Genomic DNA, 26732 nt, shown 5'->3' with positions numbered 1-26732 from the left:
AGCGCTGCGGCGCGCGCCGAGCCAGAGCGGCCCGGGCCGGGGCGGCGGCAGCCCGAGCGCCGCGCGAACCATGGCCTCGCAGGGCGAGCCCGGCTACCTGGCGGCGCAATCGGACCCAGGCTCCAACAGCGAGCGCAGCACCGACTCGCCGGTGGCCGGCTCCGAGGACGATCTGGTGGCCGCGGCGCCCCTGCACAGCCCCGAGTGGAGCGAGGAGCGCTTCCGCGTGGACAGAAAGAAACTCGAGGCCATGCTCCAAGGTAGGCATGCCCCTGCTCCCGATCCGCCTCCTGAGGGCCCACGTCGCGCCCAGTCCGCGCGCGGGACCCCCGCTCCCCTCTCCCCAACTCCGCCAGCCCGCCCGATCGGAGGAGCCGGAGGCCCGAGTTGGTCCGGCCGCCCCTAAGTTAGTTGCTCTTCGTACTGCGAAGATGCCAGCTGCGGCTGGGACATCTGGGTCGTGACATCCCCACGCTCCGGGACCGCCCAGCGTGCGTGGCTCTGCCGGGTTTCCCGAAGCTGGGGGTCCTGGCCACCACTGCTGCGTCTCTCCCCTGCCCTCGTCAGTATCTGCTTCCTCCAGCTAGGGCCTGGTCTGGTCGCCTGGTCTGGAAAGCGCTGCAGATGTCAAGGCTTCAGCTGGGAGCCCCCGCCCCCACGCTGGAGTCCCAGGCTGGAGCGAGTCACCCAGGCATGGGGGATCCGCGTCCTGGCAATGCAGAGGACAGCATGTGTCAGGGGAGCCGAGCTCCTACAAGACATCTTGAGTTACATTCGCTTCATAAACGTCTTTCTCTTGCAGCTGTGGGAGTCTGACTTTGTCTTTCATAATTTGGGGATTTAAAAAAAAATCTTTTTTTCTTTATTTTTTTAACTCTTTATAGAGTTTCTGGGACTTTCCCGGGAAGAAAAACTTTCTCCACGCTGGATTGGAAGCAGATTCTTATTTATCGCGTTAGGATTAGAGCGAGTGGTAACACGTCCAAGGTCATTTTGACCTTTAAAAATGTTCATTGCCAGCCTACCCGTGGTCACCTGTGTGGCTCACCTACCACATCCAAAGGCTGAGATGAGGGAGCCGGAATAAGCGTGACTTTTGAGACCCGTGAGATTGGTCCCCTGGTCTCAGGAAGAGAGCGTGGTTAGCATTCGGTAGCTCTCATCCTTCATCTTCGAAAACTTGGAGGTCTACAGACTTGCTTTTATGGCTGCCCGCGTGACTTATTTGGACTTTATCAGTCAGTGTATCGCAGTATGGGAGCGAGTTATTCCTCCCTGGAAATGCAGTGGCTTTCAGAACAATTAAGAGGGTTATTTTAAGAGAGAACAACATGTTTTCCCAAACAATAACTCGGTGGAAATAAGTATCAGGAGTGCTTGGCAGGCATTTCTGGAAGGTCTAACTAAGAACTTCTCTCCCTCGTTGCTTATTTGTATCGATAAACATCCCGAATGTCATGTCTTGGGGCTTGTTTTCCCTTAAATTATGTAACCTTGTAGGAAACCAACGGATTTGAAAACCGAAGCCGCGTTACATTTCAGTAATTTTCGTTTGTGACACCTTCTTATTAGTTCCACGATTCTGCCTAGTTTTGGAGTAGCAAACAAAAATGTTAGGATTATGTTGCAGAAGTATTTGTAAGACTGTATTGAACCCTAAGATGCTAGGCTGATCTATTTCAACTGCTTTTCAACTTACTCTTTCTTGCTTGTGTCGGAAACAGAATAATTGATTACTCCTAAGAGCTCCGCAGTATCATCCTTAATGGGTACCCTGAGCAAATACCACAGTGGATGCCAGTTTCTGGGAGGCTCACTTGTAAAGTCTGAGATCTTCCAGGGGATTTGTTTTCAGTGAATTTTCATTTTTTGGATTCACTGAAACATGTGTAGGACATTCTGAAAATATGAAGTGTTAACCCTCTTTTAGGCATTCTGTTCTAACATCTGAAGGCCCAAATCACTTTTCAGTGGTCAGATGTTTAGCCTTAATAAACTTACACATAATGAACAATCCACTTAGTGATTGAAAAGTTCTTTGATTCATCTTCCAGAGTTACCTTCAAATATGTGGCCTTGTTGTCAAAGTAAGTCTTGAAGTCAGGTGAGGTTAGAACCCAGCACTATGGCATTTTGCTACCCCTTCCCACCCAGCACCAGATTTCACACAGCCACCATCTATGGTAAGCCAAATTTGTGTTTAATTGCTTTATGCTATAGCAGGTCTGAGCCATAGAGTTCTCAGACTTGCATTCAAATGTCTGTGGGACCTCAGTTTCCCCACCCGTAAAATAGAGGTTGATTTGTTTTCTTTCCTTTTCTTTCCTTTTCCTTTCTTTTTTTCCTTCCTTCCTCCCTCTTCCCTCCTTCCTCCCACCCTCCCTTCCTCCCTCCCTCCCTGGTTCTGTGGGAAGGGAAACATTTGATGCCTAAGTAACAAGACTTGCTGCACTGTTGTTAAATACCAAGAGCTTTGCAATGCAACATTACCAAATGTTCATGGCTCAAACTCATTTCCAGTCCATGCCACAGTTTGTAACATATGAGATATAGTTCACAAATACTTAGGGAATGGAAAGTGTTTGCAAGTTCAGAGTTACAAAAGTAATAGATAAAAACCGAAATTGGGCCAAAAAAAAAAAAGTTATTTTTAGGAGAAAACTTGTCCTTTGGAAAGGGTCAAATAGGGAGAGGTTGCATTTGTTTGTATTTCGGTGATTGTGAATTTGTAGTTTACCATTTTTCACAATAGCCTTAAAAAGTAGATGGGATTTTCCATTTTAAACCAGGGTAAGTCAGGTTGTTGGCCCTCAAGTCTTCAGAGTGTAAATTGGTGATTATAATGCTTGGAATTTGTTTTCAGAGAGACTGTCCTGGGGGCAGGTTAATCTTTAATAGGTCGCATTTTTATTAGTAGAGAGAGTCTTCTACGCAATGGACCAAAAATTCACTGAGGTTAAAATGGGCAGTAGGGTCAGTAGACAAAGAAATAAAATACCATTCTTGCATGATCATGGAGTCTAACTGATATACATAAAAACCACTAGACCAAAATATAGGGAAAATTGCTAGTTTTTTTTTAATCCCCCCTTCCTTTAAAAAACCAACTACTTTGAAATAGCCATAAAGAATGTCTGGCATTTTTGTTGATGATAATTATCGATCTTCTTGGTCAATGATTTTTTTCTTTTGCATGGGAAATTACTTTTGGGACTTTAGTTTTTTTCATGAGCATGCTCAGCCTTGGCATACATGCCGTGTCCAGCATTTTTTAGTAGTAAGGAAACACCATGTTCTGTTTCTTCCATAACTAGCCTTCAGCGTTTTGATAGACTTCATCAGGAATCATGTTAAATGAATTCTACTTTGTGAAAAAGAGGGGTTCCTACAAACGAGACAGGGAGAGGTCAAGAGTGTATAGGGTACAGTGATGGTTGTTGCTAGGGAACGGTAGCAAAGATGGGATCCCTTTAAGAATACTTCCCCTTTTGTCATCACAAAACATGTGTTCAGCACAGACTGAGAATTCCCCCCTACACAGTTTAGAAGCATAGACATTTTCAAGGTTGAGTCCTGAGCAGTTTCAGCAGAGAAATAAAGGAGTGGGAGATATGGGTGTGGCTTATAAAGGCAATTGGCAGCCAGTGAGCTTTTCCTCTAGGGTAGAGAAGACTTCAGAAACCTTGTAGGGTTTTCATAATGCTGGGACAACTTGGGATCCCTTCCTGTCTGAGCAGTAGAACTACCAGGCTGGCAGGCTAGCGCCACGAGCCGCATGTGTGTCAGCAAGTGTGTCATTGTTTTAACCCAGCAAACTTTACCATATGGTTTGGTGACTGGTCATCCTTTATTAGGCATTGCTATGGAGGTGGAGGACATACGAAGCAAAAATCCTAGAAGGTGGGGAAGTTCCAGAAGGGAACTTAAAGAGGAAAGCTTACGTGAACAGCACTTTTTAGCTAGTGCTTGGTCAGAGCTGACAAATATTAAGAAACCCAGTAGCTTCGTGAGGGACAGTGTGGATGTGTACAAAGCTTTGGGCAAGATCAAGATTTGTCTGTTGGCATTATGCTACCCGAGGCTTTCTTTCTAAAATGGAGGGTTAGTAACAGTTATGAAACCTTGAAGTGGTTATAACATTCAGGAGGGGGAAAAAGGCGCATATAACATATCACAGTGGGCTCTGGATAGATGGCTTAGTGGTTGAGAGCACTTGACACTTCCCCAGAAGACCTGAGTCCTGTTCCCAGCACCTGCATCTGGCAGCTCACAATTGGCAGTGACTCCAGCTCCAGGGTATCAGAATGCCTCTTCAGGTCTCTGTGGATCCTACCACCACAGGTGACATGCTCACCCAGACATACACATAAATTAAAAAAACAAAAACAAAACAATCTGTAAAAAAACCTCAGTGCTGGATGCATAGGAAAAAGCCGTGATGCATAGAGTATGTATTCCTATATCAAGAATGGAAGTCCAGTTTATTAACAAATACATATAATGGACCTGCACGGCTATTTTAAGGGTATTATTGGCCCCCTGGCAGCTTAGCTGTTGGTAGGTGAGCCTTTGGTACAGCTGAGTAGATCTCTCATAGATGGGACTGGGCAAGTGGCGGTCTTCGGAGCCTCCTTAGGTGAGACTGTTCTTGCTTTGAGTGGTTTCTGTTCTCTGAAAGGCTTTCCATTTGTCCAGTACTTCTTTAAGGACTGATAACCCCCTTTCCATCAGAAACTCTCTGTTCTTGAGCCTCTCTCATCTGTGTGTGGGGAGGACCATTTTACAAGAAAATACTTGTATTTTCTTACATGTATTTGCCCAACAAAGGTGGCCATTTGCTCATCTGTGCAGAAGGGGCAGGGGTGGTCTCACCATAGTGGGAAGGGTGAAGGGGGAGAGGGAGGGAGAGTGCAGACGTTAAGAGTTGCTCTTGTGGAGGACCTGGGCACGTACGTTTGCTGGGCATTTAACTCCATATAACTCCAGTTCTAGGGGATCTGATGCTCTCCTTGGCTTCTATAGGCATATATCCTCACACACGCATGAATAAAAACTAAAACTGATCTTTAAAAAAATCGCCTCATCGTAGGGCGACGTAAGCACAGAATGGGTTGTGTGTAAAATGCTGTTCCAGGGTGGGGCACATTGACACTTGGAGACAGCAGTGCAGTTTGCGATTGATAAAAGAGTTCAAAACACGGGGTCTGGAGAGATGGCTCAGCGGGTGAGAGTGCTAGCTGCTCTTGCGGAATACCCAGGTTCTGTTCCTAGCACCCACACGGTGACTCACAACTCCTTGTTAACTCCATCTCCAGGGGATCTGATGACCTCTTCTGGCCTCCATGGGTACTGTGCCCAAGGCGCACATATATACATACATTCAGGCAACTGGACATTAGACAAAAAGAAAAACAAAAAAGCTTAAAAAAAAAAAAAAAGAAAGAAAACAACAAGACACCAAACACTGCTTGGTCTCTTAATAAAATAAAAAAAAGAAAAAAAGAAAAAAAATGTGAATTTTGAGTGTGTGTGTGTGTACGTATTTGATTTTGTGGTGAAAATCTTCCTTGAATAAAAATCAGGAGATTAGGTAGGATGATTGCAATTTAGCTGGAGAGCAGAATGCAAAGCTGAGGTTGCCTTGTAGGCTATGTTGCAATCACTTCAGAGGTCTTGTAGTTTACAGTGAAGCTCCCAGGTGCCTCTCTCAGACCATCCTGGACTGTGCTTTGTCTTGGCCAGCTGAAGAGGCCTGGGAAGATGCGCCCCTCACCCAGGAGCGTAGGACAAGCACTTTCAGCAACGTGTAGCCTCTCAGTAAGTCTTATCTCTGTGAAAATGTGGAGGTTTCTGGTCCAGTTGATCATTAATAAATTCAAGCATGGTTGGAGAATTCTTTATATCAATGACTTTTGTAGGCAGGAATGTATTTGGCCAGAGCCAAGAGAAAAAAAAAACAAAACAAAAAAACAAAACAAAAAACAAAAACACCAAACTAAACATGAGTTTACAGAAGGCGGGATTGTGTGGTCCAGGCCATCAGGGAGCTTGGCATCCTTCTTACAGGGCATCACCAGTTCAGCCAATGGCCTTTTCTTTGTTTTGTGCCTATGGTAACAGGGGCACCTGGGTGCAGGCAAAATTTCTACCTTTATCTGTGACAATGAACACTGTCTCCTGAAGGTTCACTTGCCTGTCCTTTGGCCACTGTTTCTTCAGGAGTCTTGGGAAGATGTCTTCTTTTTTTTTTACCCTCTGTGAATGAAGTAGGCAAGCAAGCCGGGTGTCAGAGTGGACACTGCGTCATTTGATTCAAGATTCAAGTTTGCAAAGCACAGATGCAAAGGCTGGAGCGAAAGGCTCCGTGTGTTGGGGGTTTTGGACAGCGTTTGCAAACCCGAGACTGGAGTTCTTGGTGGTCGCAGAGGAATGTATAAACAAACATTGCATGGGGGAGATGCCCCTGTCTTCTAGAGATGCTCATTTCTTCCTGCTCCTTCAACCCAGTGACTCCTGAGTCCCGGAAGTGGCTGTAGATGGAGGCCTCAGCAGATACTGAGCACACGACCTCTCTTATAAGTGTCTTGTATCCCTGAAATGCTCCTTTGTATCGCCATCCCTTTGTCTCAAGCTCTTTTTTAAATAAAAAAAGACACAATATATACAAATATTTGTTTCATCTAGTATCACTATATTTGTGTCTTCTTTCCTCCCAGCCATCCTCTTTCTTTTGGAATTCAGTTCCTATTTCCCTCCTTTTTTCTTCTTGTAAAACGGTCACTCTAGCAGAGTCTGGCCAACAAAGCCTGATCTAGCCCCGAAGATGAAATCATTCTGAGGTAGTTTGTTAGGATGAGCATCACGTCTGTGTCACCCTTTTCAGTTTGAAATTTCCCAGAATGAGCTAATACAGCGTGCCAGTTGACACTTCTGGTTTATGGCATTTATTTGAATAGAGGTCTCCTAGAAGAATGTATAGAAGTCAGGTGCGGTGGTGTGTGTCTGTCATCCCAGCACTCGAGGAGGCAGAGGCAGGCGGATCTCTGTGAGTCTGAGGCCAGCCTGGTCTACAAAGCAAGTCCATGATAGCCAAGGCTACATATAGAAAAACTGTTTCTTGAAAAACTTTTTTTTTTTCTTTTAGGGAGAATATTTAGTCACTGTAGGGGACGGGGCACAGTTCTCATACTAATTATGAAGGCTTCTGCAGTGTGTATGGATTCTTGGCAGGTGACTTCAAGCCTGAGACTGTAAATACCAGCTCAGTTAACGCTTGGACTTTTAGTATTAGCGTTTAACACGAGGTTTAAGACGTGCAAAACCACCAGTAGAAATGCTCTGAGCACACTGCACGTTTACACAGATTTGCGTCTTCTGCTTTAAACTCTTAAAATTACATTTCTTTGTTGTGTGTGTGCATGCGTGTGAGTGCACACGCATGAGTTGTGGGAATTCAGACTTGGGTCCTTGTGCGTCCATGGCAAGAGTTTGTACTCAGTGAGCCACTCCTCAGCCCTCTTGGCACATCCTCTTCCTACATGCTCACCTTCGGATAGCTGAAGACTCCAATCACGTGTGTGTGTGTGTGTGTGTGTGTGTGTGTGTGTGTGTGTGTGTGTGTGTTTGGGGTGGGGGGGATAGGTATTAAATCCTGTTCCCATTTATGAGGTTGGCTCCTGGAGAGACAACATTCACAGTCTAACTAAGTGGCACTTTTGTGTGTGTTTGACACGGAGAAGACACCGCTTGTGACTGGCTTGATGCCGTTTCTCATATAGGAAGGTTCTAAACCACAGGATTTGAAGGCTACGCACCGCGGTTATCCCCTGATTTAAAGAGCAAATGCAAACTTATGACAGAGCACTTGAAAAGTATAGATAGATGACACACAGAAAGGGCCTCACCAGGGCTTAGATCCTGGCTCTGTGCTCATTAGCTGTGTGGCCTGGGATGAGTGAATTACTTCTTTCAGGCTTGGTGTCTTAATATATATTTTTTTCTTTGAAAAAAAAAAACTTTTTACTGATTATTTGTGAATTTCACATCATGCACCCCAATGCTATTCCCCTCCCCCTCGTACCTGCCCTCCACCCTGCAACCCCCGCCTCTCAACAGAGAAGAAAAAAAAATCTCGTTGTGGAAGCTGTAGTGTGTCACAGTATGTCCCGCAGTGTACCCTTTCATCCACACTTCTTTGCTGGCAAATGTTCGTTGCGGTGAGTCCTTGGTTTGGTACAGGGCTCTGGCTTCTGCTATGCTATCAATACTGGGACCTCACTGGGACTCCTCTAGAACATCCTGCTATTGCCCTGTGTCATGGAGATCCTGTAGCTTTCGATCTGCAGGACAGGCCTCGTCAGTGGGGTAGGTGTTGGAGTGGGCCAGTTTAAATCCCTGGATCTGGGCCTGAGAGGTCTCTGAAGCGGTCAGTCTGCCGGCTCTCCTACACCCTTAGGGTTTCCATTGCTGTGAAGAGATACTATGACCAAGGCAACTCTTATAAAGGAAAACGTTTAACTGGCACTGGCTTGCAGTTTCACAGGCTTAGTCCATTATCATGGTGGGAAGCATGGCGTTGTGCAGACAGACATGGTGCTGGAGAAGGAGTTGAGAGTTCTATATCTTGGTCTGTTGGCAGTAGGAGACTGTGTGCCACCTTGGGCATAGTATGAGCGTAGGAGACCTCAAAGCCTGCCTCCGCAGTGACACACTTCCTCCAACAAGGCCACAGCAGCTTCAGCAAGGCCACACCTCTTAACAGTGCCACCCTGGTGGACCAAGCGTTCAAGTACATGAGTCTGTGGGGGCCGAATCTATTGAAACCTCCACAGTGTCCTTTCTTTAAAATCTTGCTCAACACTGTGAGGGCTGGAGATCCAGTGTGTGAAACGCACACAGTGCCAGGTGACGGAGGTTCGAGGTAGGGTGAGTGTTGCGCTCCTGACACCCTTTCCTAAAAACTTTGTTGATTCTAATAGGGAAGGAATTCTTACTAGTGAAAGTTGGGGGCATCGTACAATGGATCTTTGGGTTCCCCACCTTGCACTCTCTCTTTCTTATTTTCCTGCCTCAGCCTCCCAAGGGCTGGGATTATAAGCATGTGCCACCACACTTGGTCATTCAGTGTTTCAGAATTCTTTCTAGGAGAATGTCGAGGTTAGGAAGAAGAGAAGCAGGTTAGTAGGCTACCTGACTCTTGTACCCACAATCCTGACAGCCTGTCTTATTTGAGGTGACAGTTGGGAGATGTTGGGAAGCAGAAGGATGGCCAGTGTGGGGTGAGGGGTTTTTGCCTTTTATCACTGAAAAATTTAAGCAATGTTCATCTTATCTGATTAGCATGTATTGTTGAGCCAATATTTCTTAAAATATGTATACATCAGAATCTAGAGTTTGTTTTAAAAAGCCAACTTTCATCCTTTCTCAGAATCCAGATTCTTCATGTCTGAAGGGGAAGAAGGGGAGGGTGCCGGGGCCAGAGATCTGTGTCTTGAAAGCATTGAGTGTGAGGCAAATGTAGGTCATTCTAGGACCCAGCTTTGAGAAACATGAGAGGTGATCAGAGATGGTTAAATACTTCCAGGAACTTTAGAAGTCTTGTCTTCCGGGGTTCTCTGCTGCACTGGGAGCTAGTGTTTCTGACTCCTCATGAAGCCATCTTGACATCTTTGCATCCAGGAGTGTAATTTCTGTGGGTTGTCTAGAGTGGCTTGTTGGGGGGATTTGGTAGGAGAGCACACAGCTGTTTACAGTTCTGTGAAGGGGACAGCTTGTCTACGTTGCTGTATTGCAATTCAGAATGCATTCAGTTTTTTTTTTCACTTGTTTTTAGTGAGTTGACATAATAGCTACTAAGTATTTTAAAAAATAGTTTTAAAAACACATTTTTAGGGGGTGCCCTAGGGGCAGGAAATGGCTTGGCTATGAAGTGTTTGTAGGGCCTGGTTTTGATTGTCACATGCTCAAAACCTAGATGGATATCATGGTGGCAAGCACTTATAATCCTGGTGATGGGGTGGATCTCTGTGAGTTTGAGGCCAGCCTGGTCTCAGTGAGTTCCAAGACAGCCAGTTACGCAGAGAAACCCTGTCTCGAAAACAACAACGAAACACAACAAATCAATCAAATGAACAAACAAAAACAATCTTGGTGTTGGGGAGGAGGTAGCAGGTGGCTCTATGGGGTTCATTAACCACTTAGTCTCATCTGTTTGGTGAGTTTTAAGCCAGTGAGAGATCTCAGAAAAATAGAGTAGATGGTGCCTGAAAAATGGCAGCTGAAGTTGAATGGCCACCATATGCACACATATAAACATCTGTGCCTTCTCCCACACATGTACACACACACACACACACACACACACACCACACCATACCACTCAAAACACAATATGAAGAAAACATGTTGTGGTGGTGGTGGTGGTAGGTAGTGGTAATAGGAATCAAGTCCAGGGCTTTGTATATGCTAAGGTACTTTCTGCCACTGAGATAAACCTCCAAACTCTAGAAGAGAACTTTATTGATTTATTTTAATTTACGTATGAGTGCTGTATCTGCATGTACACCTGCGTGCCAGAAGAGGGCACCAGATCCCATTATGCATGGTTATGAGCCACCCTGTGGAAGCTGGGAATTGAATTCTCAACCTTTGGAAGAACAGCCTGTACTCTTAACCATTGAGCCATCTCTCCAGCCCCTTGAAGAGAACTTTTAAAAGAGAAATATAGTCACAAGCAATCTCTTTGTCTTAAGTGCTGTCTCTACTTCTTGATTTGATTGATAGATTGTTTGCGTAGCTTTTGTAGTTGTTCTTATAGTTGTGATTGCCACTTTTCACCGATCTTTCTAAGTTAACCTATTAACTACTTGACTTTTGACAGGGTTTTTCTGTGTAGCCTTGGCTGTCTTGGACTGGCTTTGTAGACCAGGCTGGCCTCAAACTCACAGAGATTCACTTGCCTCTGCCTCCCTGAGTGCTGGGATCAAAGGTGTGCGCCACCACGCCCAGATTTGTTTGTTGTATTTTAAAGTATGTTTTAGAAACACAGTTTTATTATTTGTAACACATTTGGCATAAAAATAAAAAAGAAAAACCCATATTTTGATTACAGACCAAATTGCAGTGACCATGATTATTACATAGTTTTGGGGGACTGTATTGTGGGACAAAGGTTTTCAAGCACGTGGATGCTGAGGAAAAGGAGTGCCTGAATCTGAGGCAAGCTTCCCGGTGCTCTCAGCCTGTGCAGTCACCCCAGCCCTCGGCAACAACCCAGGAGATGTGGATCTGCTGGGACGTACACTTTCATAAGCAAGCAAAGCTGTAAACTATGTAAGTTTGAAGCCCTGGGGATTTTGAAAACACTATCCTCAAGGGTTGTTGGGTCCAGACCCTGATGTAGGGTGGAGGCCTCACATCTGGGTTTGGGATAGTATCCGGCCTTCCCCACAGGGTGAGGGACTTTCTGAATCCTGTGAGAATGCAGAGGATCTTGGTAGTTGGACCAGGGCGTGGATGAGACTCTCGGTGGGAACGTAAGCAAAAGGGTCTGCCTTCTGCAGTCTTTGGTCAGAATGTCTTTCCCTCCTTTGTGAACTGGGGATAATAATGCCTCCCTTCAGGGCTGCGGTGGAGGTTACACAACAATGTTTATAGAGCTGACTCACAATTGGTACCCTGTGAATGGTCTGTGTTTTTCAGATGCATTTTCTATTTTCCTCCAGCATCTAGCCTGGTCCTGTGTAATAGCTGGGCTGTATATACAAAGTAACTGACGCATGGGTGGGTTTGAATTAACAGCTGTCCCTTTTCTGGCTAATGGAACTGGCATTAGCCTTATGCAATGGAACTTTAAATGCAGGGCTTGTACTTGGCCTCGAGAGGTACTTGACAGCTGTGCTTCCTAAGAAGACAGAGGTGCTCTCCACGCACAAGGTGGCCTGCCATGCTCACTGGAGTGAATGTAGAGAGGACTGTACTGCCAGTACGTGAGCATTGCCTTTCGAAGGAGGACATGCAAAGCCAACCCAAGTGAGGTGAATGCTGGGTAATTCATACTTTTATCTCATCTGGGCTGGTGCTAAATTAAAATCTGTCAAGCTCGATAGATAATATTTAACTAAGTACAAGCATTGGACTGCCTTGTTGTTCTACTAGCACATATCCATGTTTAAACATGATTTAAATTTTATTTTCTTTTAGTTGTTCTGATTGGCTTTGGACTTTTGGTCATCATGCCTCAGTTTCTCGAGAGCTAGGATCAGAGGCAGGCACCACCCTGGCTACCATGAACATAATTTAAAAACCTGTCAGATGACATAATCCATCTACCCTGAGAAACGAGACATCTTTTATGTTGGCAAGCTGAGTCTTTTTCAGGTGGCGAGAAATAAGCCACTTCTCTTAGGACAGTGCTGGCTAGCAGTTAGGTATGGGTTCATGGCTGGCTCTCGCCGCCATTGATACGCTGTTTTGGACAGACCCTCAGGGCTTTGGGTGGGAAGCCCCTTCAACACCTCTTTAAGCCCCTGTGTTCCAAGTCTTCTGCAGGGTGGAAACTGCAGACCCACCCGTCCTTTGAAGTTTGGCTGGAGGCTGAGTAGGCTCTCACTCAGTCAGTGAGCTCCGTGGGTGGTATTGGCAGGAATTTGCCTCCGTGTGTACCTCTCCCAGGAGGATAGCTGGAGTGTCCTGTGTTGTGGCATCCTGTGCTTAGAAGAGAGCGAACCACCCGTCCTCTATCCTGGCTTCTGGGTAGTCAGGTTGGCAGCATCCTGTATCCTGTGGGCTGGGTGGCAGCTCGTTTCAGGCTTTCTATAGTAATTGAGTAAACCGTACTTGGCGCCCGCTGGTGTTGACGCCCTGTGTTACATGACAGCAGAGAGCGAGCTCTCCTGTGTAGCATCATCTCATCACATTTTCCCTTTCTTCTGCCAATGAGTCCAGTTATCAGGTTTCCTGGGGACAGCGCTTGTGCCTGGTGGCTAATATTTTGTCATTGTGTGGCATAGGGATCCCAGTTTGTCTGGATCTCAGCTGCTTTCGTAACTGTTTCAGTGAATTATTGAGAGCTGTTTAGTATTTTCCTCAGCTGTCGCGGAAGACTACTGATCTGTACCTTGCTCTCTTCTCAGCTGGCCCTTTTTAATGGTGTTCCGAGGTTTGTTGGCTGTTGTTGATAATATCATTTACAGCAAAGCCAATATTCTGGCAAGATTCCTTCTATCAACTGGTTGATTGTACTGATTTCATTTGAAAAAGTTAGAAAATGTGCTTAGCTTGAGTGGTGCAGAAGCGGTCATGTAAAGAAATGGCTTTAGTGCAGGTTTCTAAAAAAATGTTTTTCTTTATTAAGTTTTAAATGGTTTATTTTGCTTTATTCATGTGAATGTCTTGCCTGTGTGTGTGTCTGTGCACCAAGTGGGCAGTGCCTGTGGAAGCCAGAAGAGTGTGTTGGATGCCATAGAACTGGAGTTACAAACAATTGTCAGCTACCATGTGGGTGCTGGGAATCAAACCCAGGTCCTCTGGAGGAGTAGTCAGTACTCTTAACCATAGAGCAGTCTCTCCTGTCACATGTGTATGTGTGTGTTCATGTGATATGTACATATTTGTGTGTGTGTGTGTGTGTGTGTGTGTGTGTGTGTGTGTGTGGTGCATGGAGGCCACAGAGGTTTACATTGGGTGTCTTCCTCAGTCATTCACCACCTTTATTTTTGAAACGGGCTCTCTCTGTGACCCCATTGGTTTGACACGCAGGTTGTGGAACGCCAGAGATCTGTCTCTCGGCAACCTCTGCAAGCGCTGGTGTTTGTGTGGGCTCTGGGGATCCAACCTCCAGGCCTTCTTGTTGGGGTCACAGGCCGTCGGGTTGAGCTACTGCCTGCATCCCTCCAGGGGGTTTCAAAATTAAATTTGCTGACATGGGGAAATGAAACAAAATTATTACAGATCTGTAGGATTTTTAAAATGATTTTTTTCCAGGGACTTGCAATTTAGTAAAATATTGTTTGCGCTCTTTGCCCAAATAAAAAGATTGCCACAATAAAATGGTATCAGTGAGTGAGCATGGGGGAGGCGTTATCTATGTAAACCGTATTTGGTCCCATCAGGTATCTAGCATTTAGCAATAAAACACGATAGAAGTGGGAAATCGTCCCAGTTATAAGCCGCTTGAGGGAGATGTAGTAATTGATCAGTAAGTTATGAGCACTTGCTGCTCTTGCAGAGGATCCAGGTTCTGTTCTTGTAACCCACTCGGGACTTCACAACCTCTGACACCCTCTTCTGACCTTGACGGACAGTGTACTTTTTATATATAAGTGGGTGTTCAGAGGCTGAAAGTGGGAGGTGGGGGAGAAGGTATTTCACAGTGAAGGTGATGGAAGAGAACAAGGTGGCCACATAGGTGTCAGCCTAAACTGTCCAAGATAAAGAATTATACAATTCTTTTTATATAGGATGTAGTGTTATATTATAATATATTACATATATATATGATAATAAGCAGGCCTGTCTATGTATAGTATATTTTTACTAGGAGTGCATATAAACCTTACAACAGATGCTGAACTATATAAAGTAGATGATTACCCTATCAAGGAGGAAATAGACAGTGGCATGACAGCAGATTTCAATATTCTACATTAATAATTAGGTGGAACAAGGAAGTGGAGTTCTTGAATGTAATCAGTGAATTATACCAGACAGACTTACAGAAAGCATTATCCTGTCTGTACAAACTGTACAACAGGTTTTCCTCAAGGACACAAGGAGCTTTCTTTAGGATTGAGCATGATATTATATGCCTGTTCTTAGCAGGCTGAGGAGATTATAGTCATAACAGTTGTCTTTTCTGATTGTAGTTGAATGAAACTAGAGAGCAGTCGGCGAAGAAAAGCTGAAAAAGCCTGAAGTGTATAGAAGAGAGCAAAACCCTCCTTAAGGATCAGTGTTTCAAATGAAAGATAATGAGGGAAATTAGAAGGTTTCTTGATGAAGACTGAAGTGAAAATTGTTATATTAGGAAAGTCTGTGACCCAGGAAAGGCAGTAGGAGGGAAGTTTAGATCAGTGATGTCTACACTGAGGAAGAATGTAGAACTCAAATTGGTGGGCTGGCTGACAGTCCAGGAATCAAGAAAAGAAGGGCAACACAACAAACAAAACAAACAAAACCACCCTCCCAAAACAAACAAACAAACAAAACCCCAACCAACCAACCACACACATACACACACACAGACATGCAAACACACACAGAAACAAACAAACAAATCCACCTTGAGTTGGAGCTGGTGAGAAGAAAAAAAGAAAAGAAAGATCAGGGAATAACCAAATGAAATAGAAAACTAAAGATCAAAGCAAGCATCATGTGTTTCTTTGAAGACAGTGAAATGAAAACTGCATTAGCTGCCTTTAGCAACAAAATCATGAGAAAGCTCAGGTGTGTGAGCTGAAACATAACAGATGCCACACGAATAGAAAGGTCATACGTGATAACAGGGAACCTTGAGCAGTCATGTACCTTGAAGATTGTAGAAATCTAAAATCTGCTGAGACAGAATTATGAAAAAAAAAACCCCACACTATTTGAACAGATCTAATAATAGATTAAACTAGGAACAAACAAAAACTTCCCAACAGAAAATTCCAAGATGAGTTGGCTTCACTGAGTTAAGCTTCCAGAATTTTTAATTGGCATTGCCTGAAAATTTTCCCAAAAATCAGTGAGGTGGAAATATTTCCAAGTTTACTGTGGTGGAAAGCATCATTGTGAAACACAAATGAAGCAGTGATCTTGCAGAAAACCCACGGACAGGAACCTAGTGTATATTGCTACAAAATTTGGGTAGATGGAATTCAACAGTACATCAAAAAGGTCACATGTTGTGACCATGTGCGATTCATTCTTGAAATGCAGGAATAAGCCAGCATATGAAAATCACTATAATACTGTTTTAACACATTGAAAGACAACACATAATTGTCTTAAATTGATACAGAATAACACATTTGAAAAAACCAAGTTTTCTATCACAATAAAACATTCAAGTGAGTAAGAATTGAAAGGAATGACGCAAATATAATAAAGGCCACATGTGAAAACCCACAGCAATTGAGAGAGGAGGTCAGGGGAGGAGAGCAGAGTGTGAGAAAGACCATAACCACTGTTACTCTCAATGATGAAAAACTAATGTTTTCCCACTCAGTTCAGGAACAATGTAAGATTCTCTCTCCCTCTACTTTTTTTTACTTAATGTAGAACTAAAAGTTTTCACCAGAGCAATCAGGCAAGAGAAAGAGATACATGTATGAAAATGCCCTAATGAAGACCATAAGTTTGCTGATGACTATAGACTTCTAAACTAGAAAGCATCTAGATAAGGTCGGAATAAAATCACTCGTTTTCACCTGAGGTGATTTTAACTTTAGTGAAAAAAAAAATACAGACACACACACACACATCCACATATATGTACACAACGTATACACTTACACACATATACACATGTACACACACACACACACACACACACACACACACACACTGAGGCAAACAGTAGAGCTGTTTGATGGACATGGTTTTTGAAGAATTTATTTTCTGTTTGTCTCTGTGTATCTGTGTGAAGGTATGCCTGGGTGCGTACACTCACAGTGCCCAGGGGAGGATTTTGGTTCTCCTAAAACTGGAGTGTCAGTCAGTGGTCCAGCGTGAATGCTGGGAAATGAACTGGGGTCCTTTCTCCACAAGAGCAGTACACGCTCTTAACCACCGAGCCTTCTCTGCGGCCCCTGGGGGTGGAGTTTTAATGCTGCAAGATGAAGAAACCTCTGAGATCTCTTGCACACAGTAAGCGCTGCTGTGCTACACACTTAAAATAGTTAAGATGGTAAAGTTTATATTACATGGTTTTCCCTATGAAACAAAATAACCTCATTAACATTTTTTTCAAGCAAAACAGATTTGCCTTAGCAAATTCTTTGTATGCTCCTGTGATCTTTGAAGTAAGTTTGGTATTATTTTTCAATTAGCATTACAAAGTATCAGGCTTTCTTATATTAGCTTAACACATGCTTAGTTTGGCTGATTCCTCTCTCTCTCTCTCTCTCTCTCTCTCTCTCTCTCTCTCCCTCCCTCCCTCATTGCTCGTACTCCCACCCCTGTTCTGTTCTGCCCTCTCTATTCCCCTTTCTACTTCTCCTGTTTTCTAGTACCCCATCCTTAAAACTGCCCTTCTCCTCCTGCCTGCATGCCCACCCTTTCTAGTTTTCTGACCTCTGTCCACACTCATTCACACATAAACTTACATATCTGTAAATCAGAAGGCAGGATCTGCATATGAGACAGTATGGGCATTTGTCTTCTCGACCCTCGATCGCTTCAATTAATATATTTTCTAGTTTCATTCGTTTTCCTGCAAATTTCACAGTTGCATTTTTCTCTCGGTCGGATCAGTTTCCATTGTGTGTATGTATCACATTTTCACGACCCTCTCGTCTGATGATGGACGTCTATGCTGATTCCATAAAAGCTGTTTAAACTGGAAGAAGGCACTTTGAAGAGTTCACCCATCACTAGTTTAGAAGAAGGAGAAGACTCGATATTTTGTAAGGATGAAATTATGTCTGCAATGAAACCAGATCTCTGAGGATTTCCTCTGGAGACTTGCAGAAAGCCCACCTTTCTAAGTCAGCCCCCTGGATCATAGCTTTTGCATTCAGGGCCGAGGAGCCCACAGCAGGAAAAGGAATTCAGTTATTTTTAAGCCCTCAAATCCAAATGTGCAGAGTAGACATTTCTTTCAAAAAAATGAACACAGGAGATGGATTTGTGTGACTTTCAGCTGAGAGAAGCCGGCCCGAGTTCCACAGCTAACAATCGTACCAGAACCACTTTCTCGGATTTCTGTATTTTTCAAGTAGACTATCATGGTCTGGCTCAACCACTGAGCTCAGTTTCTGCTGGCTTGCACATTCCTCCTGGTTACACTGTGATCTTTACCTCTACTGGAAAGTATGTTCTGTTTTCAGCATTTATTTTAGTCTGCTTAGCCTAAAGCAGCTCTCTCTAGTCTCAAAGCATGGATGTATATGGGTGGTTTTTGTTATGTGTCAAAAAAAAAAAAAAAAAAAAGAAAGTAGAAAAAAGGTTATGAACAGAGCAGATGCAGCCGACCTCAGACACAGTGTGATGACGGTGCTCAGCGTGACTGAGCCCTCCAGAATTGATGAGGTTCTGGTCAGACATGCCAGGTATCCATGTGCAGTTAGACATGACATGTGTGACTGTGTGTGCCCATACACAAGCCCACGTGTGTTACAGGTTGGATTGTGTCTCCGACATTCAGCTCTAGCTCCCTGTATCTCCCCATGTGACCTCACTGGAGATGGGGCCTTGCAGAGGTAGCCAAGTTAATGTCTGAGGGTGGCCCTGTAAACATGGCCGCCATGGCTGTCGAGGTATGCACGGAGGGAAGGCAGTGTGAGAGACAGGCAGAGCCTCCTGTAGCCAACTGGTACACGGAACTGACCCTTCTCTCTCATGGTCCCAGGAAAGAACACCTGTTGACACTTTGGTTTTTGGGTTTATGTCTTCTAGACTTGTTTCTGCAACTGGTTTTGTGGTCCTTACCTGATGGCACTTCTAGGGAACTGGACTAAATGTGTTTTGCTATCACACTACAAACCAGGATATGCATGCTCAGCAGTATCAATTCGCGCTTAAATATTTTATTTTATTTTAATTTGTTGTTGTTGTTGGTGGTGGTGGCAATTGGAGCCCACGTTTCTGTATAACTGGTAGGTGAACTTACTACATAGAGCCTTAATCGTTTATTCTCAGAAAAGTCATTTGGGAAGTTTGGGAGAATTCTTTTGCTCACAGTAATCAAAATTAATACTTTTTTTTTCTTTTTTTTTTTTTTTTTTTACTCTCTTAAAATCTCTTAAGCTGTGAGTTTGTGGGACTGAGAGATGGCCCAGTGGGTGAGAGTGCTTGCTGTTTAAGCACGAGGATATGAATTGGAATCTCCAGCACTAGCATAAAAGTTGTGTGTGCCCATAGCCCAGCATTGGCAAGGGGGTGGGGTGGAGACAGAAGAGTATCTGGGGTTTGCTGGCCTCCAGCCTAACTGACAGATACACTTCATATTCAGTGAGAGATCCTGTTTTAAGGGAATTAGGTAGGGAGACACAGGGAGATGCTAAATATCCTTTTCTGGGACTGGCGTGCGCGCGCGCGCGCGCACACACACACGCACACGCACACGCACACGCACACACACACACACACACACACACACACACACACCGTAATACTCTTTTGGTTTTGTTGAGACAGGGTTTCTCTGTGTAGCTTTGGCTGTACTGGACTCTCTTTGTAGCCCAGGCTGGCCTCGAACTCACAGCGATCCGCCTGCCTCTGCCTCTTCTGTGAGTGTTGGGATTCATTTCTCAAGAGATAATTTACAATCACACGTGGGGATGAAGCAGTTAGACACATAAAGTGGACTCTGGGCCTTTGCCCCTATTTTGCATAATAAACCTCAGACTTCCTAATTGAGGCCTCTCCGAGTTTGCACCATCTGTATCGGCAGCGGAGCCCAATGACAGATCCATCGGAAAGGCAGAGTCAGAGACAACCCACCCACTCTCATCCAGCATGAAAATGAAAAAAAAAAAAAAAAAAAAAAGTCTCAAAAGTCCACATGTTGAAATTAAATTTTCTGAAGATTAGAAACAGATGTGTTCAGATGGCCAGTTTTTCCACTGCCCTTGCTCATTTTGCCCTCAGGGGTTCAGTGCCTGGTGAGGGTAGGTTTGGTGGTCCTCAGCACCACCCCTCTGCCCTGCTTGAGGTGTCTGGGTGTCTGTGGGTCCCGGTGGGTGAGGAGCACTGGGCGGTTGGGGAAAATGAGTTAGTGGCGAGGAGGAGGACTGTTTGTTTGGTGGCCATTGGATTAGTGTTGTTCCTGAGAAACGCTAATCTTGAGTGCAAAAGGTTCTGTGGCTACTTGAGTTTTTAGACATTAAGAATGAATTTTGTGAAACTGGCCTGACAAATGGGTTTCAGTTTAGAAAATGAAAGCAAGGGCTGTGGAGATGGCTCAGAGGGCAAAACGCTTGCTTTGAAAGCATGGTGACCCGAGTTCAGATCTCCAGCGCTATCTAAGAGCCAGGCACGGTGGCACACATTGATGACTTCCAAGCTAGAGGAGGGGCAGAGAAAGCCTTAGATGGAGTCTAGGGTCTCAGAGGCCAGCCGGTCAGGCCAGTTGCTGAGCTCCAGGTTCAGTGGAGACCAAGAGAGGAAGTCCCTGACGTTGACTTCCGGTCTCCACACATACATGCTTGGGCAAGTGCATTCACACACATGAACGCACACACACATGCAAACACTCCCCACTCACGTATGTATACATACATGTGCAGGCACTAGTGCACACACAAAACCCCCAGGAAAGCAGGGTCGTTAGGCTGGTGCTTGCATTTCCCAGTCACACTGAGTTGTCTGATAGTCTAGGAACTCAGACATGCCCAGGTGTGTAAAAACTTTTCGAGCGTTGATTCACGTGAGACTTCATAATTCAGAAATGTTCACTTAAATATTCTTCGACAGACTTCAGTGATCAGTTTTAAAAACTAATTTCACGTTTATAAAGTAGTAAGGGATAGTCTATTGTGTTTATGAGTTAGAGACTTTGGTGACGCTGTGTTTTTGAGGAATAGAGTTCTTCTGTACATCACCATGAGTGCTCTTTGTGAATATCTGCTTCGGGGCTTGTGCTAATCGCGTTAGCCATTTTTATAGCGAGAGTTTTCAAATCCACAGTTTTTTGTTTTTTTGTTTTTAAATATTATAAGATATTTCAATTTGGTTTGAGATTTTTGTTTCTAGATTTTAGATTGTGAAGAATAACACACGTATGAAACACAGACAGAAGATGTGGCTTAATGAATGAGCTCTTGTTTTTGTTGTTTTGATTTATTCAGTTTTTTATTTTTTTATATTAATCACAGGTTATTTACTTTGTATCCCAGCCGTAGCCCCCTTCTTCATTTCCTCCCAATCCTACCCTCCCTCCCTCATCTCTTCCCTGCCCCTTTCCAAGTCCACTGATACTCGAAGTCCTCCTCCCTTTCCATCTGACCCTAGCTTATCAGGTCTCTTTAGGACTGGCTGCAATGTCCTCCTCTGTGGCCTAGCAAGGCTGTTCCTCCCTTGGGGGTGGGGGAGGTCAAAGAGCCTGCCATTGAGTTCATGTCAGAAATAGTCCCTGTTCCCCTTACTAGGGAACCCATTTGGATACTGAGCTACATGAATGAGCTCTTATTCCAAAGAAGAAAATATGGTACCCAGCCTAGACCTGCTCTCATCCTGCTCACTCTTTTATCTCAGATGATTACCGCTGCCTTAGTTTTGAGGTAGCTTCCTTTGTCATAGCCTTTGTGTGTAGCGATGTGGATCCCTAAGTACTCTGTCTGATTTTATTCTTCATAAACAAAATTCCACACTACATGATTCGTTTTGTCTGGCTTTTCTCATTCTGAATTTGAGATTTGTGGGTGTTGCTGTGTGTAACTAGTTTACGAACAGATTTTCGTGATATTTAATTTTGACCTAATAAAATGACCCATGCAGTGTCTTGAATAAGTCTGAAGGGTTCTCTCCCATCTAAACTGGCATGTTTACTGTTGCACATTTGTTCTTTTGTGTTTGGAATATTCCAACATATAAACATGCTGGGGTTCATTTGTTTCACTATGGTCAACCGTTTATGTCATATTTATCTTTGGCTGTTGGGGACAAAGCAGCTGTGAGTGTTCTTGTACACAGCTGTTTGGAGGCTGATGTCTCTTGGTCCTAAGAGGGGTAAAACAAGGCATGTGCCAAGAATATGCTTAGCTTTAGTGAATACTGCCTATTCACTAAGGGTACCGCCTTGTACCCTCTCCTTAAAAATAAGAATTTCCAGCCAGGTATGGTGGCTCACACCTGTAAAATCCCAGCACTAGAGGGCAGACGCTGGAGGATTGCTGCAAGTTTGAAGTCCTGAGCCTGGGCTCTGTAGAGAATTCTGGGTCAGCTTGGGCCATCCAGTGAGGAGCTTTCTCAGAAACAGCTTGCTCTAAAACAAAACCAGAGCTTTCCATTTGCTCACTAAACTTGCGAGTCATAAGGAGTATTGTCAGTCTTCCTGATTAGAACTATTTCATGAGTGCAGTGGTGCTTCCTCGTGGTTTAATGTCCGTGTCCTTGATTGGGGATGAGATTTGGTTTTTCTTCACGTCTGTTGACGGCAGTCACCTTGGGAATCGCATTGCATTTATTTATATAACCTTAGCTTACATTGCCCCAATGCCTGGCTCTTTGGCCTCTGGTGGAGAGTCTGCTAACGGGGTGACTTGGGCACTCATGTTACTGTCCCCAGAATTAGCACTTGTTCTCATGGAAAATACTTTCAGTGGAGAGCCTCACCATCTCAGCTGTCTGTTGCCCCATTGGTTGCTGGCTTAGTTTTTTGATGATTTTCTAATGCTTCTGAGTGTGTGTCCCAGTCAGTGGGAAGGTCCATATTGTTTGTTCTGCTATTTTTTTAATATTTAATTTTTTTAACTTATTTATTGCAATTTATTCACTTTGTATCCCAGCTGTAGCTCCCTCTCTCATCCACTCCTTATCCCGACCTCCCTCTCTCATCTCCTCCCATGCCCCTCCCCTAGTCCACTGATAGGGAAGGTCCTCTTCCCCTTCCATCTGATCCTAGCCTATCAGGTCTCATCAGGACTGGTTGCATTGTCTTCCTCTGTGGCCTGGCAAGGCTGCTTGCCCTCAGGGGAAGGTGATTAGAGAGTCAGACACTGAGTTCCTGTCACAGGCAGTCACTGTTCCCCTTACTAGGAAACCTACTGGGAGACTGAGCTGCCATGGGTTACATCTGAGCAGGGGTTCTAAGTTATTTCCATGAATGGTCCTTGGTTGGAGTATGAGTCTCAGAAAAGACCCTGTGCCCAGATATTTTGGTTCTGTTGCTATCCTTGTGGAGCTCCTGTCCTCTCCAGGTCATATTATCTCCCTCTTTTTTCATATGATTTCCTGCACTCTGGCCAAAGTTTGGTTATGAGTCTCAGCATCTGCTTTGATACCCTGCTGAGTAGAGTCTTTCAGAGGCCCTCTGTGGTAGGCTCCTGTCCTGTTCACTGTTTTCTCCCTCTTCTGAAGCCTGTCCCATTTGCCTTTCTGAATAAGGATTGAGCATCTTACCATTCTGCTATTAATTGAAAGTAGAATTTCTAGGTTTGAAAAACAAAATGATTCCCAGTTCTCTACTAATTTTAAATATTTAGAGGAAAAATTTCATCAGATATTAACATTTAGTGAAAACAAATTTTAAGGGAATTTATTTAAAACTTTATCTGTGGTTTTGTTACAAAACAGTTCTTGGCTTTTCAGAATTTTTATTTGCAGAATGAGTGCACACTTATGTTTTTGGCGTCTGCTTTGCAATATTATTTCTTGATGCTTTAGAAAAATTAGAGCCAGTGTTTTAAAGTTAGAATTGAACTTCCAAGAGACCTAGTAGAGAACCACAAACGGAATAAGTCTGTGTGTAACTAAGGCAGTAAGGGCAAAAGTGCCCTCTTCCACCGTGGAGTCTTAAATATCAAGCATCCTGCTTGTAGCCAATCTGTATCTGTTGTGTTCTGTTTAGACAGATGTGACCAGTGTTTACAAGACACTCCAAGAATGTGCTACAGTGTCAGAGTGTATCCTCTGTAGGTGTGTTTGGAAATCATTCACTATTAAGGCTTGAGAGAGCACATGGCTATGGTGGCACATGCTTCAGAGGCAGAGGCAGGTGGATCTCCTGACAGCCTAGACTGAGTTCCAGACTAGAGAAAGCTGCACAGTGAGACCTTGTCTCCAAAAAGCAAACAATAACAAAACCAAAACAAAACCGCAGAGAAATAAAGCAAAAAGCACCCCACCTACTATCAGTACCAAAACAAAGTTAAACAAACAAACAAAATCCCCAAGACAAAGCAATAAAACAAAACAGAAAATCTACCAAAATATTAAAATAGAGTTGTTTTTTTTTTTTTTTTCTTTTTTTACTTTGCTCTGTCCTTATGACAACGCCATGGCCACTAGTTGATTTGGTATGCTGTCATAACTGCTTTATTAGATAGGACGCTTAAAATTGAATATTCTGTTGGCTTATTTGGATCATGCCCATTGGGAATTGCACTGTGTTTCGTGTGGCTTCTTGGGCTAGTCTGTTCTCTAATCTAGTTGGTGCCAATCTCTCTATGGTAAGAGGCCACACTTTCCGTAGCTCACTGCTGCCCCGAGGCACTGTGGGTCTACTGTGGACAGAATTACCAACTGTTCAAACCAGGGAGTAGAATTTATATGCTTACAAACAGTCTCCCAACTTTTATTATTGGCAACAAGCTCAGATTATGGAAACGTTTATTATGTAACGTCACACCACCACTGGTTTGCTGATGTCTTTCAGACCTATCTCCGTGACTCTTGAGATTTGAACAGCCCCTTCATTATGGAAACAACAACCAACCAACCAACCAACCAAACAAACAAAAACCCAGGCCCAGGCAGCGGCCACACTTTTTCTTGAAGAAAACACTCACTTGCTATTGTACTTTATGACTGATATGACTCTCATATCAGTAGTTTCAGATACTCATAAAAAGAATCAGTATTACAGTTTTGTAACCCAGAGGATGTGTAGATTATTTTTTTAAAAAACGACAGGCTTAAAAATGTCTTTATTCTGCCTCATAAATTATTTTATTTTTAATATTTAAAGAAGCCTCCATTACACCTCCAAATACCAATTTAACTAAGCACATTTGAAAGCTTATTTTTTCCATTGGCATGAGTTTGTAATTCATCAAAGTAGATTTAAAATTACTAGATTTCCTCAAGTACCTCATATCTAATTATCCCCTTGCTACTCACATTTTACATTAATCAGTGAGCCATAACAAGACATTATCCTCATCTCAGGTCCATAGTTCACCCAGGTGTCCTTCATTGCTCTTGACTCATCCCTTCCCTCCACCCCCAACATCCCTTCTCTTCCCCCTACTCCATCCTTTCCTTTCTTTATTCTAGAATCCTGCCCAGGACAGCACATTGCATTGATGTGTCCCAGACTCCCCCTGAGCTGTGACTCTCCTCACGCTTGTCTGGCTCTAAATGAGATGCCAATCCTGAAGCGTGTTGGCCAGGTACTCTGCGAAAGAACCTTGGTTGCAATTGTGTGTGTGTGTGTGTTTGGTTGCTCTCCCATATGTCATAAAATGACATTCTCCCAAGAGTGAATACAGTGGACATGACCTATGGCCTGTTCCTAGTGTTGCAGGTCTTGGTTGCCTGGTGGAGCAGTGTGTTTTTGATTTTTTTTTTTTTTAATTGCTCCTGTGCAGCTCTGGGGTCATAGGCTGCTGTTGAGCCATAAGTATTTGTTAGACTTGAGTCATCACTGTTTCCATATTTCATTGCTCTGGTGGTTTGTTTTAACCCTTGTGACCTCTTTTGGCACACCATCATCATCACGGATCCCTTTGTTTGTTTTTGAGCACATTTCTTATTTTGTGGCGTTCTGTAGAATCCCAGGTCTTGTTGCTCAAAGGAGGCATAGTGTCCTGTTGGGAAAATGGCATTAGAGCTGGGATCTGGTGTTCTCATCACTAATGGGATGTGTTTCTTAAGGTCCCTTCTAGCTGACACAGCAGGTGGGGAGATAGTGGGATAGTGTCTGTAAGACCATTCTATACGGATTTGTGATAGTCTCCATCTGTAGCTACAGTCTGCCAAACATGACTTATAATGAGGCGCTAACTCTAATCTCCCACGGTGTGGGTCACTTGAGTGTTCCCCCTGGCTTCCAATGGTGGTTCCCATGATCTGCATTCATTTATTGTTTAACTCAGAGTACAGTATATATCGGTCTTGGAATTCTTGGCTAACACTCCATGAACAACAGTTCTATCAGCTCAGTGCATACTTTCTTTGCCTTAAGCTACACACATGCTTTCATCTGGTCTGTCTTTCCCCTTCACTGAATTTATACTTCACCCATTGGCTAGTTTCCTTCATGAGCGTTCTCTCCCCATCCAGGAGTCTACAACTCCAGCATGCTGATCTCTTACAGTGGACATTAAGGTCTGCCCTGTTCCCGGTGGGTTTTGACAAGTACACAGTGTATCAATATAATTGTTGGGTGGATGGCCTTTTAGCCTGGCTCTTTTTACTGAGCTCTGTGTCGGCAAGAGCCAGTTACTTGCGTTTCATATGAATTTATCCAGTTCTTTCTCCACCTTGCCCTCAACCAAGTAACATTCCTGTTGCACGGATGGCACCATTTTGTGTAGGTGTGGTACGTAACTCGTGTTCACACGTATGTGGAAGGCAAGGACAGCTTTATGGAGTTTCTTTTCTTTTCCCACCTTCACACGGGTTCTGGGGGTTGAGACCGGTCACCCAACTTGTGTGGCAAACATCCGTATGCACGGAGCCCTCCTGCTGGCCCCGACATTGCCTCCTATTGGTTGTGGTCCTCACTTTGCACAGTAAATGTCTTTGGTTTATTTTTTTCCTAACTCAACTTCTGTATTCTTTGACCAATTTATTCCTAATTCCTACTCACTCGTGCCACCCTAGCCCAGGAAATAACCGTTTTTGTTTTTGGTTTTTTTTTTTTT

General features: G+C 44.0%; 1 protein-coding gene across 3 annotated transcripts in view; it reads left to right on the top strand.

The window, feature by feature from the left end:
* The first annotated feature begins 8 nt into the window (after nt 1-8).
* Bicc1 (BicC family RNA binding protein 1) overlaps nt 9-26732 on the top strand; it is a 194190-nt gene continuing 167466 nt past the window's right edge. For all 3 annotated transcript variants that reach the window (XM_055599006.1, XM_055599005.1, XM_055599007.1), the window contains exon 1: nt 9-260. In XM_055599006.1, the coding sequence (XP_055454981.1) occupies nt 71-260 (190 nt within the window). In that variant the 5' untranslated portion in view covers nt 9-70. The remainder of the gene's footprint in view (nt 261-26732) is intronic.

This window comes from Psammomys obesus, unplaced genomic scaffold (assembly GCF_907164565.1).
Source record: "Psammomys obesus unplaced genomic scaffold, mPsaObe1.curated_primary_1811, whole genome shotgun sequence".
In the NCBI taxonomy this organism is placed as follows: Eukaryota; Metazoa; Chordata; class Mammalia; order Rodentia; family Muridae; genus Psammomys; species Psammomys obesus.
This window is presented reverse-complemented; position numbering and strand designations above follow the sequence as displayed.